Below are 17452 nucleotides of genomic sequence, written 5' to 3'. Positions count from 1 at the left end.
ATGAAGCCTAAAAATTTATTGTATTCTCTTAACCCATTATAACATGCTTGCAATCGTATGATGCCACTAGGTTTACCATAATTACTTTACATTCTTTTTTTTATGTGTTGATTTATTTTTCTCGCCGTTGACTCAGTCACAGCCAAGTCCCCTTGGTTCTGGCATAAATCACTATCAAGCCAGCACATGCTTCTTTGTGCATTTTGACCCCATCTTCCACCTTGCTCCTACTTAATGTTTATGGTCATTAACAAATACTATAAAATCAACTGCAACCTTGGGTAAGGTTTCTTGTAAACCAGACCTGTAAGGGGAGTGTAATCTCCGTTCCATTCTGTGCACAAATATGAACATAGAATGACACAGATTAAAAGGGACCGGAAAAATAGCTTTCACATATCCTGTATACAAAAGAAAGAAATGTAAATAACATTCACTGATAAGTTAATAAAACCATAGAATACCTCGTCTTGATTCCACAATCAAATTGCTAATTCTAAGGGTCCCATAATCTAAAATGGTAGAAGCCATCTATTACACCCCGGTCACATCGGGTGCGATCTGGCATGCGATCTGCACACCAGGCGACTTGCAAATCGTATGCCAAGTCGCACCCTATTGTCCGATATTAGAGCAGTCATATTGGTGCGGTTCCAACTTGGTCATCAACACACTGATTTCCACAGTAGTGCATGCACTACTTTTGTTGCGATTTACATAGACATCGGTGTCAGATGTCTTGCAAATCACAACTGAAATCGGCAGGTCACCCAATTTTGAAATTGTGCAACTTCACTGTAAGTCGCACGATTTCAAAATCGGCTTTGCTGTCACAGGGGGGGGGGGGGGGGGGGCTTAGAGATGAAAGTTGTACATTCATTTTGAACAATGTCAATTTCACCTCTTGTTATTTATGCGTATTGGATCTTTACCAAAGCCTTTATTGTGAGTTGTTGAGTGAAAACATACAGAATGGGTATATGTAAAGCTATTTATTGCAGAATAATTAAGTATTCTAGAATAATCTTGCTGTGGAGGAATGCATTTACCCTCATGTGTTGATATATTCAGAAACCAATTTGTTTTTCACATAAACAGCACTTTACTTAGCTTACCGGTTCAGACGTTTCTTGGGTGCCCTCTTCAAACCTACCTAATCCTATGCACAAAGCCTCCTGTGCTCTTATTTGCAAACACCTTTTCTACATGTACCCATTTCTATATTTCAGTTAATTAAATCAAACAGATTTCGGTTTCATTTTTTTTAATTAAAACCAACTTTTTTGTTTTAACAAAACAATACTGAAAACACTCCCAACACAGTCCAATAACCTTAAGACTGGAAGGAAGACATAGGATATATATAAAATATACATACAAAAATACTGCAGTCTTATTTTTAAAATCCATCAGCGCAAACTGAATTAGGTCAGTACAATTTTCATGGCAGCATCCTCTCTTCAAACAACTCCCTCCTTTCTCTCCTCAGTCCCCCACCTCACTTGCAATGTCACAGATTTAGAAAATGCTTCTCATGCCAAGTGTGTAAAAGCTAGAGATGAAGCAGTATAAACAGGCATTTGCAAATAAAAAGAATCAATAGTTATAGCTGGGACACAATGAAAGGTAACAGGTAGTGAAGGTCAGCTTCATCTTACATCTGATCACTTGGTACAGGAACTAGAAACACATTGTAAAACTAAATATAAGAATACATCAGCAGTTACTGTAAACTTAAAATACAAGTTATGCATACAGAAACAGCATATACAGAAATATACATACACATAGTTTGCATTAAAACCAAGAATTTTTTCAAATCCTAGATGGCCAAGCTATAAATTGTTGTCTGGTGTGGGTACCAACATAATAGTGGACATGGTATTTGCATGAGAACTATATTGTTCATTTAGTTTTAGGTTTAAAAAGTAAAAAAAAAAAAAAAAAAAAAAAGTAAGGCACCTGGTATGTGCAGTTATGCCTAGAGCTCCCCCTGTGAAAATCCATCTTCTCCCCTCAATGCCAGTAGGGAGCCCACCCATATGGTAAACCGTTATTTCTGGTAAGAAACATAAGGTGTCTCACAAATGAAAGGAGGTTACTCATGGTCAAATGTCCAAAGACCACTACCCAGTCAGAAAACTAAATTAAAAGAGAAGTTCACCTTTTGTAACAGGTTACACCCACATGTTATGAATGGGCACCGCCCCCCCCGATCCTCTTTTGTGACAGCTATGGGGGGGGAGGGGGGGGGATCTTCTCCCCCCCTGCTAATTGTCACAATAAAAAAAAAACAAACCCCACCCGCTTCACTCATTCACAGTGTTCTGCGAATGAATGAACTTCCAATCCCGACAGCCTTTGCAGCTGTCAGCTTGTAGTTCTCAAGGAACTACCATTGTGCTGTGGAGCGCTGTGGTAGTTCATTGAATCTTCCTGTCAGAAAGTATCTGTTTGCCCAGACTATGTACAAGCACATAGATACACTGAAGCTCCTAAACTCACGTTCAGGAGCTGTTCAGCGTTTTTTTCAGCAGCCCCTGAACTCTCCCTAATGTTTTCCTATGTGTCCATATACACATAGTCGTTTACAGGCAGTTGAGTTTACAGTCTTTTTTTTAACGCACCAAACTTGCGTTCAGGAGTAGATTTTTCTGGCGTTTCAAACGCCAAACGCTTGTAACCGCGTTTGCGTTCAGAAGCGTTTTTTTTTTAACTGTTCCATGTCCAGAGCCTTTTTTCATCATCAGAAATGCATGCAAAGCATTTTCCATGTATTCAAATGGACCCAGTACACCAGCGCAGTTAGTTCCAGGTTTCGCATGAAGGAACAAATGGTAGAATGTGCCGCATTATGCTCATGATGGGATCCAAAGTGAATACAACCAGAAAAGACAGCTAATCTCAACACATACTGATCTCTCTGCTTCTGCTCTATTTCTCTCAAAATGTCTGAAATAGTTAATTTTTTACTATTTTTCAGTGCATTCTGGCCATTTGGGAAGGTCTCCTGAGGTTATCTTTTAAAAACACTTCTAAACGCAAATGCGCATAAACGCGGTATGCAAACGTGGTTAAACGAATGTTTTTAACCTATGTTTTCCAGCAGTCAGTTTCCATCATTCAGAAGAGTTTTGCAAACGCCCCATGTACATGAGCCCTGACAGGTCTGCAGGAGACCTACATGGCATTAGCAATCTGCTGATCGCTGGTGCAATGCTTTAGAGGCTCCAGAAGCAACAATAAATGCACATTTTCCTGCCTGCAAAAAAAAATGTACATTTGTTATTTTTTGTTAAAATATTAACTTATCCTTTAATGTGGGTCAACAATAATCACATTTTCATCCATTTTTGACTACAGTCGTTAAAATTCTACATAATATGCTGAAAATAACATTTTTGATTGTCTATAAATTAAATAAGTAAAAATAAGAACATGTAATGCATGAACCAAGAGTCTCATACTTAATCCTGATAGTTAAAGGACATAAAAAGTCAGTCTAAAATTGTAGTCTCTCTTAATAGCAAGTCCTTCGTTTAAAACGTTTAGTGTCTTGGCTCTGAAGTTGCCTTATGTAGTGTCAATACAATGTACAGACTGTGAGGTGAGAAGAGAGATCCTTAAAAAAAAAAAAAAAAAAAAAAAAAGAAAAGAAAAGAAAAGAAAAGAAAAAAAAAAGAAAAAGAGACTTCTACTAACAGAGGTAATGACATGTCATTTTGAGGAACACTTTCTGAACCATAGAATTAATAAGACCTTTGGTGTAGTTAATCCATTAAAAGGTAACATTTTCTGTTAAAGTAGCAGAAACAAAGTATTCAGAAGAGGAAATTGTGTAAACAAAGTAGAGATTACATAACTTCTTCCAACAGATGTAGGTATAGTGTAATTGATTACAACCGCAAGTAGTCACCATTAAAGCAGCTACTTAAAGGCCACCAACACCAGTACATATTTAATGACAATAGCCATAACACGGTCAGGGGTTCAGCACTGCAGATGTACTAAAATAAGGACTGTGTGGTTGAGTCCTAGAAGAGTCACATACTGTAGATTCTCTGAGTGTTGTAAAAAGGCGTTTACAAAAAAGCACAAAAAGTTGTTGATAGCGGTTGTCTGATGTCCAGCACTCTTGCTATGTTTCAACCAGTCTCAGCTAAGAGTTGCAAAGGAGTATCTGTATTGGCACTTTCAAAGATGATACTCGTTATGTACAAAAAAAAAAAACAAAAAAAAAACCCCCACACTTGTTTATAGCTTTGCAGGTGCCATAAAAATGTCTTTCATCTGTACTTCTCCCATCACACAAACCAGATATTACAAGTAAAAAACATTGTATTAATCAGATCACGCTGTACCTCTGAGTGATAATGGTTTATATATGGCAAAAGAAACAGCACAGGTTTGAATAAAGATGATAAAAATAAAAAAAAGGCAGTTCAACCATATTCATAGCTGTCCCTTGTCACAGTTGCATTGATGTGTCCGCTTTGTGTTTGTGACCCTCGCTTGTTTTCCGTGGAGAGTCTGGGATGCCTACAAGTGACAGGTAATGGATTACAGTTCTTCAAAGAAAGCCACTCTGCACTGTGTGCTCTGCAATGTGAGCTGCAGGGAAAGAAACAGTGTTAAAAGATCATAAGAAAAATGGCTGGCTTTTTTCAGAATTCTAACAAACTATTAAAACAAAAATATTTAAGACACACAGGATTCACAGTTATTTTACTTGGACAGTAGGTATATGAATTGTGTAGGCCAACAATCCCAAGGACTCCTAGACAGCACATTGCTATTAAAGGAACTTTCCAGGCTAAAAATACAAATGGGAGTGCAGTTTTTCCTGACTTTTGGATTGAGTGGGCAGCCCAATACAGCAGACCAATAAATTACATTCAGTTAAAGAGACTGCAATCTTATGATATTAAGCGACTTGGGTTAACAGACTCTGTCACCACATTAAAAGGCTGCAGGCAAAAGCACAGAAAAAAGTCAAGTATTTTAAAGCATACTTGTAGTGTTTTCCTATCTATTAAATTTTTATCTAGATGGAATGAGGGCTATTTATTAAAACTGGAGAGTGCAAAATCTGGTGCAGTTCTTCAGAGAAACCAATCAGATTCCAGGTTTTATTGCCAAAGCTTAACTGAACAAGCTAAAAGTTAGAAGCTGATTGGCTACCATGTACAACTGCACCAGATTCTAAATGCTCCAGAAGAAGTTCTAGAGAAGTGTATGAGAAGTTGCTAGAAGAACTGACTAGTCATTTACTTAAAAATTTAAACATTTACTTATAAAGTAAATGACTACTATTTTTTTTCTAGCAAATTCTCAGACGCTTCTCTATAACTTCTTCTGGTGCACTCAGAATCTGGCTTCTAATTTCAGCTTCTCCTGTCTATTTACATGTGATAGCCCTAACTTTCTACCTACTTTAATGGACAATTACACGGTCATGAAACGCTGTACAAAAATTAAATGTAATTACCCCCCACACACAAATAGAGCTTTCTTTGGTGGTATTTGATTACCTCTGAGTTTTTATTTTTTGCACTTAAAACAAAAAAAGACCTACAATTTCAACAAAAAAAACAAAACAATATATGTTTTACTTTCTACCATAAAACATCTAATAAAAAAAAATAAAAAAAATTTAAAAATCTAAATTTCTTCATAAATTTAGGCCAATATGTATTCTGCTACATATTTTTAGTAATAAAATCCCAATAAGCATATATTAATTGGTTTGTGCAAACGTTATAGCATCTACAAACTATGGTATATATGCTGGAATTTTTTTTCCATTCATACTAGTAATGGCAGCGATCAGCAACCTATAGCGGAACTTTTATATTGCAGGCAGAAAGTTTGACACTGACACTTTGATGACTGTATTAGTGTCACTGGTTCCCACAGTGCTAAAAATATACACGGTCACTGTACTAATGGCACTGGCTGGGAAGGGGTGGTTAAACATCTGGGGCAATCAAAGGGTTAACTGTGTGACTAAGCAGTATTTTTGTGTGTACATTTAGGTGTTTTTACTAGGCAATCTGCTGGATTTTATTCCCTTCTTTGCAGGGAAAGAAAATCCAGCAGAACGTTGCTGACAGAACACAGCTCTGCCTTGTTTATGTAGGCAGAGTTGTGTCCTGTCACTCTCCTCGCTGATCAACGGGTGCCAACGGGTGACTGGAACCCATTGATTGGCTTCTGCTGTGACTAATCATAGCAAAAGCAGCACACATAAACAAGGCAGAGCTGTGTCCTGTCACTCTCCTCGCTGATCAACGGGTGCCAACGGGTGACCGGAACCCATTGATTGGTTTCTGCTGTGACTAATCACAGCAAAAGCAGCACACGCACATCCCTTATAAAAGGAAGTGCAAAATCACGTATATACACACACACACACAAGATTTTGCACAGAATGGCTGCCCTGTAGCAGTACACCTACTATAGGGGTGGTCGGGAAGTGGTTAGTCTGTTCTGGCTTAACTCCTCTGTCCCTCCCGGTATAAATATTTTATGTAGCTGCTGGGGCAGGAGCGGAGGACTACTATAAAGTACCACTTGAGTGACAGCTCTGAGTCTGCCAACACCAAATCCAAGATGGCAGCACCAGGCTGTAGTCTCAAAGCTTTTGGATTTCAAAACAGAAGAGGCTTTTACAAGTACATAACATGCATAAAATGTTAAATGCACATACTGTATAATCTTATGGGAAGGTTTTTATTGCAATGAATGGTCTGGTGACAGTCTCTTAAAGTGCAATCTTAATTAAGTTCAATTGCATCTTTACCATTTACCATGAATTTCATGCACAAGGCGCCACATGAAAAATACAACATGCCATTGCTAGTACTACTGTGAACAGGGCTGCATTTTCAGCACTGCCCTAAAGAAATACATCATGCAGTTAGAACGTGTTTTGCTTATGTCTAATGAAAGGTGGCTTTCTTCAGGCCAGGAACACTTGGGAAAAGGTTATAGTGTGAATGGTCCTACGAGAAAACCTGCCTGGTAAAATCCGAAAAATAAATAATGCTTACAGGGTATAGCAATGTCTGAAAGGTCAGAAAAGGATGCCAGGTTTCGCCTTCTAGGGTTGCTGCAGGCAAAGAAAAGAACACTAAATTGTGGGCTGCCAACGCTGTAGAAAGAGCAGGAAGCCTATGGATTATTATATAGAAGGGACAGAAGGGATGACATTTTATTTATAGCTGAAAATAATTAAAACTGAAAAAAGTGCAATTGTGGTAATCATGGTACCACCTTTCACTGAAGAGACATATTGGAGGAATGTTGATGACAACTGTGCCAGGTCTGACTTCTGTGGCAGCAGGACTGTATCTCTAAAGATCTATGCAAGCCTTTGCTCGCCCTATCCCACTGGACTGAAGCATGCTGGTACTAGTCCAATGGCTCTTTTCATAGCTATACTAAAGATCATCTTAAGATTAGTGTCAATTTTTCCAACAGCTGAAGATATAAGAAGCTTTATTATTTACACATTGCTCTCTAACGTGGGGGTTTTAGTTAGTTCCAAGAACACCGCCATAACACATATTCAATGTCTGCAAAAGTTGGTTAACTGTGTAATTCCCATGAACAAAGAGCTCATTCATACTATGGTATTGTAGGAACGTCTGGTGCACCACACTGCACCCGCACATTTTGGGAACATTATCACACCAAATAAACAAGTCCCTAAGGCAGTGTTTCACAACCTTTTTCCAATCGAGGCGCCCTTGAAAAGTATTTTCAGTCACAAGGCATTCCTGTCCAAAGATTGGTTCACATTACTGTGTGTCGCGGATTGCATGCAAAATCGTGCTCATTTCTGACACGCAAATTGCTCTGCTCTTTAGGGGTGTCATTAATTCTTAATGGTACCCCATATATTGGTAAACGTGGGGTGTTTTTGGTGTGGTGCAATTTAAAAAAAAAAAAAAAAAAAAAAAAAGGGTCAGGGACGACTTTTCCTGCATTTCTGCGGGTAGGTCAGCCCATTGAAATGAATGGGCTGCCCTACATACCACCACACAGATGTGAACCAAGGGCTTGTTCACCTGTGTTAGGTTGGAGGGTGGTAAAAATCACACAGGTGAGCTGCTTTTACCACCCCCAACTTCTCCCCCTTTAGCTGCAGAAACAGCAGCTGGGGGTAAACACATGCTGTGGCCAGAGCTGGAAGTATACCTCCAGATGAATGGGGTTGCACTGCAACCATCCCACAACTGCGTGTGCATTGCACACGTTTGTGGTGTGGTGATGCTGCATTTACGGGGTTAAAACAGGTGGTGAGAAGGCAACATATTGCCTCTAACACCTGTCAAATGCCTCAGAAAAGCGATCTGAGCATGAATGCTTTTCAGAGGAGCAGCAGTCCTTGCTGCTATTACGATCAAGATCTAAAGAAGCATTTTGAATGGATAGGAAAAGGGGGCCAAGATTAAAAGTAGCATGCATACACACAGACATAAAAACACACAAACATGCATACAAACACATGTACACACATACATGTATACAGCCTTACAAAAAGTTGTAGTACATTACCTTCCCTCACACAGAAGGGTACTGCACTCTAGGGGGAGGCAGAGAGCATAGCAGACACTCCCCCCTCCCTTATCTTTCACTTTGCTCAGCAGTCTGAGGACTCCCAGTGCTGATGTACAGTGCAGTTGGGGATCGGGAGCTCGGGCTCAACTCTCTCTACCAGGACGCCATGGCACCCCTGAAGACCTCTAGCGGCACCTTGCTTGAGAAAGGTTGTCCTAAGGAACCTTGCATGTTCGCGGTGTGTTTTGTTCAGCTAGCCCAATTAAATAAATGGACTGCCAAGGCACCTAAAGATCTTTAAAATTGGATGTGTGACAAAATTTACAACAACACACTACAATGTGCTGTGGTGCGCTACAATGCATGCACATTGCCTTAGTGCCTTGGGACGCCATTCAAAATGAATGGCACCACAACACATGTAACATGTGTTGCATCACGTTATAAAATGACAAAAAAACCTTAAAGGGGTTTACATCTTTGCATTATGATATCTGAAATGCACTTATGTGAATTAATTAATAGTAATTTGGACTTTAAATTTGGTTAAAAACCCATAATATAAAAAAAATACCAAAAATTAGATAAATTTGAAGACCGGAGTTTTTTCAATATTTTATTTGTTTTCAGCGCACCAAAATAAATGGAAATTAGATGAAAATAATCAAACAGCTTTTTAGTCGCAGACCTGTGTAATCTACTGCCAGATGTTGTGTGCCAAGCCCTTGTAGGGCTAGGCTGGGCTACCACTATTATCAGTGTTACATCCTCCCGGATCCTGCTTGAAGACCTGGTAATAGTTGAATCGGGGGAAGGCTTAGACTAGTGAAAACCTGGTCTTTAAGGTGTTACCAATGAATCTACTCTTATTGCCAGTGGGACTTTTGACCTGGACAGAACCTGTCTAATATGTTGTAGAATCTGGAATCCAGTAGATCCACATCTAGGGTTCCCAAACCCTGTCAGGCTGCTGAGAACGTCTCAGGATGCAGGGACCACTCTCTTGGTATTAGCTGCTGACGACTGGGGAAAACACCCCTTGCCAGATTGCTATACCTAGAACATGTACTGCTGACAGAAACAGCGCATGCTTTGAGACCAAAGGGCAGTGCCCCAAAACAAAAATGGTGATTCTTTACTGAAAATCGCAGAAACCCTTGATGAGCCTGAAATAATTGCCAAACGAAGATATGGGTCATTGAGGATTATAGACACCCAAAATCTCTCTTGCAGAGAGGCCACCACTGATTAGACCGATCCCATCTGAAACATAGGGACTTCGGTCTAGTGCTTTGAGATCTAAGATAGACCTCACATCCCAGTTTGGTTTTTGGCCCACAAACCTGTCGAGCGTCTTACAATTATGAGCCAATAACTGCTGCTCCAAGCAAAAATGCAAGGTGAAAGCCTGATAACGCTGCAATGAACCCAGAAGGTCCTATGAGGCGTACTTAACCGAAGCAAATTACCTCAGAGACTGCCCTGGCATCCTCTGCCCGAGATACCTCTCAAAACACAGCAGACTCAGACTCTGGAGGGGAAAAAGCTTACAGCACCTGGTATTCCAAGGCAGTGTCCCATCCAAGTACTAACCAGGGCTGACCCTGCTTAGCTTCCCAGTTCAGGTGCATTCAGGGTATTGCGGCCACAGTCCATTGCGGCTCCGGCAGATCAAATGCAAGCTATTCTGGAGCAACAACTCATAAGTACACTGACACCTGTGCAGGGGTGTATCAGAAAACAGTCGTACAAGCCCCCCCCCGGATTATGCAGACTAATGCAGTGTATGATCATGTCCTGTCATAGACTACTCCATGTCCCTGCTATCTCTCAGGAGCCTCACTGATCATTCAAGACCACGTGACTTCAACCATAAGCCAAAATGGCCACCCCTCCAATTCCTGCCTCCACTGTACAAGAGTAGGCTATACAGAGTGGTCCTGCGGTCTCTAGTGGCTGGAGGAGAAAACTGGAGCCCAATACTCCTTCAGAAACACACAAAACATGGCCTGGCCAAACCAAACAACACACTGCGCCCCCCCCCCCCCCCCGTGCCACCAGGAGAATGACCAGACAGTCAGATCTTCAAAAAAACTGCAAATGTAAATTTACCAATCCTGCTGCAGGACTCTGAGTCATAACAGTCCAAGCTTCACCCATCACGGCGGGCCCTGTCATAAAAGACCTTAAAGGACTCGGTCCCCCTTACATGTGGGGTCCACCCACTTGGACCTGTATAGCACCCTGCTGGAAACCACCTTGGTCAGAACAAACACTGCACAGGGTTCCATTACGCAGGGTCCAGCGCCGTAAAGCTGCATTACAGGCAAACCATGAGGATTCTTCTCTCTTATCCAACGAGGTTTGGATTCCATCCATTTTAGCTAACAGTTTTCCGAATTAATCAGATTCCAGTCCTTGATTTACAGAAGAACCATTTCAGACCTTCAGGTATGCTCTAAGAGCACATCAGTGACCATCCACTTTACAGACACTGGCGAATAAAACAATATACTTCCTGCGTAGGAGGGATTATGATCTGCCAGTGTCCATTCACATATAGATGGTACATAACCAAAACAGTGGTTATTATAGCCTGCTCTGTGTCCCGTGATGTACGATAAAGAAACAAACTCATTTATCTTGCATGTTCCCACTGTAAGCAATCACAATGACTTTCTGCATCACATCTTTTTCTCATTTGTAGGGAATTTTAAACAACGTTACTCCAGGACAGCTGAGGTTATATTGGCATTATTGGAAAAACAACTGGAAGTGTGTTGATTCATAAAGCTTTGCATCAGATTAATGAGTTAGCTAATCTAGGCATTATGTCAGAAAAATATACAGCATTCTGCAAAAATACTGCCCTACAAATGAATGCAACAGAAAATAGGCATCCTTTAAAGAGATTATGCATTATTAATTTGGTGGAAAAGCCATTCACGATGTATGAAAAACATAGTCGCCAAATACAGTCATGCAGGAGAAATACATTGTTATACAAATAAGCAATATTACCATACAGCAAATGAAGAATTTAACAGTACTAGACATAAATTAAGTTAGGAGAAAATGGCCAAGCAAAATCAGACTGAATCACCCAGGGCCTTCTTGTCTCTCAGTTTTTCTTTGCTTGAGATTCTAGGCTTAAGCTGGCCCTACACTGGTAGAGTTTAATTTGAAAACTATTGTTCGTTCCATTCTCTAATGGGTGGTGTAGCCATATCAATGATGGTTTTCGACCACAGTGATGAGGAAAATTGAAGAAGGATGGAAATTTTTTTTCTCCTTTTTTATCTGACCGAACAAAAGCTGTGAATGGGATTTTCGTGAAACTGAATGTTAAAATTCACAACACTGTCATGGCAACTCAACACAAATTTTAATTTTTTTTTTAAAGGAGATTTATATATTCACTTCTGGCCTTATCCAAATGCTCCAATGATCTCCTGTGAATGTTCTTGCAAAAAAATAATCCAAAACAAAACAATGTATAGCCAGCTTTAATGGTGTAATACCACAGTCTGGGTAAAATGTAAGATGTGATGCATATTTACTGTCCCATTTAAATTTTTAAGTGCCATATTGCTAATAATACTGGCATTCTGTAACAAATGTGTTACTAAATGGTTAGCACTTCTGCTTGGCAGTACTAAGATCATTGGCTCGAATCTCAACTACAGCACCACCTGCCTGGAGTTTGCATGTTCTCCCTGTGCCTGCGTGGGTTTCTTCCGGGTACTCTGGTTTCCTCCCACACTCCAAAGACATGCTGATAGGTTGATTGGCTCCTGTCTAAATTGTCCCTAATATGTGTATGTATAAATGCAAGTTAGGGACTTTTGATTGTATTCCCCTTGAGGGTTAGGGACTGATGTGAATGTACAATATATATGTAAAGTGCTGCGTAAATTGACGACGCTATATAAGTACATGAAATAAATAATAAATATATTTTTCTTGTTGCATAGGTGATACCTAGAGATGCACAGATACCTGATTTTTACCAGCGAGTATGAGTATTGATTCTTGTGTTCAAGTACTCGCCAATACCAATTACAGATACCTTTGCGGCGCTATTTGAGCCCATACAAGACGAATGGGCTAATATCGCACTGCAAAGAATCGCGTGATTTGAACAGGAATGCGGTGCAATTCCTATCCGAATCACATGTGGTTTTCCGCACTGTTCCTGTGTGAATCCAGGCTGAAGTCACTATGACAAACCTGGGTTCACACAGGAGCAATGGGGGGAAAGTGCATGTGATTCAGACCGGTATTGCACCGCATTCCTGCTCAAATCACGCGATTCTTTGCAGTGCGATTTGAGCCCATTCATTTTGTATGGGCTCAAATAGCACCGCAGAGGTATCTGTTTAGGTATTGGAGCATCTGTACAAGTACTAGTGCAAATGCTTCGTATCGGCGCTGATTCCGATACTGGAGTAACCCTAATGATATCTTTTGTGTATGTGTGTATATATTACAAGCATAATTGGCCCAAATCACAAAGCATTTGGTAGGCAAAACACCAATGTTATTGACATATTTTCAGTGTATTAAGTAATTTACTTTGAGTTCCAACATTAAAAGATAAACTACGAAGGTGTAAATGCTATTAAACTTCCTAGTTTATAAAAGTATTTTACATGCATTTGAAAAGTTCTTATTTTTAAAAACATAATACAGTGTGTTTGTATGGTTTGGTGTGCACGGTGAGTCCTTGGCTGTCTAATAGGAGAGCAGAGCAGTAGCTGTGCAGACCGAACATCTAGACATAACTGTATCTACTTGGAGGAGGAGGAGGTGGGGTGTCCCTTTCTTGAGTCATTCAGATGACTCATTCAGCTGTGTGTGTTTGTAGCTTGCGATGTTGCTATTCTCAGAATCACAGTAAATCAGCAGTCTAAAGCCCAGGAGTATCAAACTCACACTTGCCACCTGCTGGCTGGAAAGCTAAATATGAAATAGTTATATGCCGTATATGACATTTACCAGACTAATATAAAAATACAAAATTACCTTAAAATACCATGTATTGCTTTTAACAGTGCTGTCAGTATTTTTAATGCCAATACACTGACTTCTTGTAACACACCTTTCATTAGACACAGAAAACTCCACTATATTTGTATGGCACAGTTCTGTAGGGCAATGCTGAAAGTGCAGCAGTGTTGTATCTTTCATGGCTTCCTATTCATGAAAGTTCATTATGCCCCTTGTACAAAGAATGTCTACCCCTTGCGGGTCCAATCTTGCCATTTTAATTTCCCCAGGATGCACAGCCCATCCAGCCCAGCTCTCTGCAGCTTTACCCAAAAGGTGTGATTGAGGAATAAAGAGACCCTGTCACCAGACCATTCATTTCAACAAAAATTTTCCTAAAGGCACCCAGATTGCTGTTGGGTGCCACCATCGTGGTTAAAACATCAGCAGCCCAGGCAGACTGAAAGGACATGCCTAAAATTCTTTATTTGTAAGAGTCAATGAGGTCAAACACATCAGTGGGAGTTGTCATAAAGTGTTATTAAATTTACATTTTTTTAAGTCTATTTTCCTATAATAGAAGGCAATGTACCTTTTAGCAGAAGGCTGTGATTGTTCATGTTTTCTACATACAGTTGTGTTCAAAATAATAGCAGTGTGTTGAAAAAAGTGAATAAAGCTCAAAATCATTCTAATAGCTTTTATTTCCATACACACAAATGCATTGGGAACACTACACATTCTATTCCAAATCAAAACATGAAGAAAAATATATCAAATTTGTGTTGTTCCTCTAAAACAATTTAAGAAAAGTGAATACTAGACTGTTCAAAAAAATAGCAGTGTTTGTATTCTTCTTTACAAACTCAAACATTCACTATATAAACTGAAAAATGTTTGAAGATTTTGCTTTCCTTTGAATCACTTCATTAATATTTAGTTGTATAAGCACTGTTTCTGAGAACTGCTGTACATCTGTGTTGCATGGAGTCAACCAACTTCTGGCACCTGTGAACAGGTATTCCAGCCCAGGATGATTGGACTACATTCCACAGTTCTTCTCTATTTCTTGGTTTTGCCTCAAACTGCATTTTTGATGTCACCCCACAAGTTTTCTATTGGATTAAGATCCGGGGATTGGGCTGGCCACTCCATAACGTCAATCTTGTTGGTCTGGAACCAAGATGTTGCACGTTTATTGGTGTTTGGGGTCATGGTTTTGTTGGAACACCTATTTCAAGGGCATTTCCTCTTCAGCATAAGGCAGCATGACCTTTTCAAGTATTCTGATGCATTCAAACTGATCCATGATCCCTGGTATGCGATAAATAGGCCCAACATCGTAGTATGAGAAACATCCCCATATCATGATGCTTGCACAACCATGCTTCACTGTCTTCACAGTGTACTGTGGTTTGAATTCAGTGTTTGGGGGTCGTCTGACAAACTGCCTCTGGCCACTAGACCCAAAAAGAACAATCTTACTTTCATCAGTCCACAAAATGTTGCGCCATTTCTCTTTAGGCCAGTCAATGTGCTCTTTGGCAAATTGTAACCTCTTCAGCACGTCTTTTTTTCAACAGTGGGACTTTGCGGGGGCTTCCTGCAGATAGCTTGGCTTCACATAGACGTCTTCTAATTGTAACAGTACTCACAGGTAACTTTAGACCTTCTTTGATCTTCCTGGAGCTGATTGTTGGCTGAGTCCTTGCCATTTTGGCTATTCTTCTATCCATTCGAATGGTAGTTTTTTGCTTTCTTCCACGTCTTTCAGGTTTTGGTTGCCATTTTAAAGCATTTGTGATCATTTTAGCTGAGCAGCCTATCATTTTCTGCACTTCTTTATATGTTTTCCCCTCTTCAATCAACTTTTTAATCAAGGTACGCTGTTCTTCTGAACAATGTCTGGAACTACCCGTTTTCCTCAGAATTTCAGAGAGAAATGCACTGTAACCAGCATGTACATTTGCTGCCTTCCTTCCTTAAATAAGGGCAATAATTGCCACCTGTTTTTCAAAGAATGAATGACCTCACTAATAGAACTCCACACTGCTATAATTTTGAACATGCCCCTTTCAATTAGTGATTCAATTACACAGAATCAGCAGCATGCATGTCATGACTGTTGGATCTTTATTACTCTACTACACCTGCTAGTAAATTATTTGCCATGTAGAAATATCATTTCTATCAAAAACAGTGATTGATCAGGTTAGTGATGTCTGACTGCTATTATTTTGAACACAACTGTATATAAATACCCTTTCAATCTTGCCATCTCTCTTCACTGCCCGGTTTTTGGTGGCAACCCTAAAGCAGCCGAATTCCCAGCTAAGCCTTGCCACCCTCAGAGCACATGCTCCACAACTGTGCTCAAAGGAAGCCTACAAGCCATCCCATGTGGTTCTTCAATAGCAGTAAGGGTGGTTAGTGCACTTAGATTGGCATCCCCAGAAAATCATTCCCCCTGATCCCCCCCGTGATCATTGTGTGATCTAGCAGGGTGCATCTATCAGGGAGGAGGTGTGGGATATGTGCTCTCCCCCCCTCCAGCGCCTCCTTTCAGCCAGTGCAGTGCTCCAGTATTAACAATCAGGTCACTGCCACACGTATACAGTAATGCAGGAGCTGAACTGGGACGAAGGAGGAGCTGGAGGGAGGGAGAGAACAGCACAGCCAAGTGCTGAAGTGGCCAGGAGAGTATGAGGTGCAGGCTGTGCTTGCTCTCTCCCCACCCAGCATCTCCTTCCTGCCAGGGCAGCACTCCTGTATTAACAAGCCAGCAGTTGTTTGTACTGGAAAAAAGAAATGATGCACTGGCAGCCTCATGTGACTCTTCATGATTGTATCATCTAGAAAGGAGAATCTAGTAGGGCTTGCTTGCTCCTCCTCCAGCTTTAACAGCATGGCCGAGAGGGATCTACAGTTGTCACATGACATGGTATTTGTGGCATTTATTTTGCTATGTAATATCAATTTTTCAATTCAGTGTGAAAAATGAGAAAGAGCTACAACATACATGCTCTCTGTTTATTAACACTTTAATGTCATATAGGTATAAAAAAAACTTTTGTTCAAGTCAATTATCAGATCGAATCTCTAGAGGATTAAATATGGTCAACTTTATCATCACTGGCCAAGGTAGATATAAAAGTTTGCTATTCAAATACATCCAATCTGTGAATTTTTGAGAGATTTCTCTTAACGTTCTTCCATAAAGCTGAGAGTTTGTTCCCAGAAAATGTGAAGCAAAGACTCTTTTTCCAATCCACATTGCCAGCATTGATCTGGTACTGAGGGTGTAAACTAATGGATCATCGATGGCGTTCTGTACCACCTCGTGAGTATCTTATAATTGCATTCCTGGATCCTGGTACAGATTGATAATTTTAAGTTAATTATATTATCTGAGTTTGTTCAGTTCTGACGGAAGATTTCAGGTTGCTTGCCCAAGTAGCAAAGAATGACAGGTGAAAATTAAATTTTGGGGTAATGGAAGAGGAATATAACAATAATGATAGGGAGAGCCTGAGAAGACCCTTATCTGAGCACAGTGTTTTGAAAACGGAAAGTTTGTGGTGAAACTTTTGGGCTAAAGAGAGGGTAGTCAAGAGGTGATGCAGTTGGACAGTATTAAATAAAGATAATTTGAAAGGACCTCCATTGGATGTCAACTGAGTCATCAATAGCCATCTTGTCCCCAACAGGAAGTGCAGGCGCGCAGGAGAATCCCTCCTCTTTAAGCTTTAAGAAATAAGGGGCGGAATAACCCAGGGGAAAATCTGGGTTCCCAACAATAGGGAAGAGAGGTGATGGGTAGGAGGCTAGGGCATATTTTGTAAATGCCTTTTGACAAACAGTTGGTCCAATGGATGGGATCTTAATACCATCAGTATGG

The 17452-nt window shown here is 40.2% G+C and overlaps 1 protein-coding gene across 2 annotated transcripts in view; it reads right to left on the bottom strand.

The window, feature by feature from the left end:
• Positions 1-1247: 1247 nt before the first annotated feature.
• NF2 (NF2, moesin-ezrin-radixin like (MERLIN) tumor suppressor) overlaps positions 1248-17452 on the bottom strand; it is a 129187-nt gene continuing 112982 nt past the window's right edge. For both annotated transcript variants that reach the window (XM_089655453.1, XM_089655452.1), the window contains one exon: positions 1248-4611. Coding sequence is in view for 1 of the 2 variants with exons in the window: in XM_089655452.1 (XP_089511578.1) it covers positions 4561-4611 (51 nt within the window). In the remaining variant the exon portion in view is untranslated. The remainder of the gene's footprint in view (positions 4612-17452) is intronic.

Source organism: Staurois parvus, unplaced genomic scaffold, assembly GCF_062004578.1.
Source record: "Staurois parvus isolate SC_StPar_1 unplaced genomic scaffold, SC_StPar_1.0 ptg000840l, whole genome shotgun sequence".
Taxonomy (NCBI): Eukaryota; Metazoa; Chordata; class Amphibia; order Anura; family Ranidae; genus Staurois; species Staurois parvus.
The sequence above is the reverse complement of the archived record's forward strand: the minus strand, read 5'-3'. Positions and strand labels throughout refer to the sequence as shown.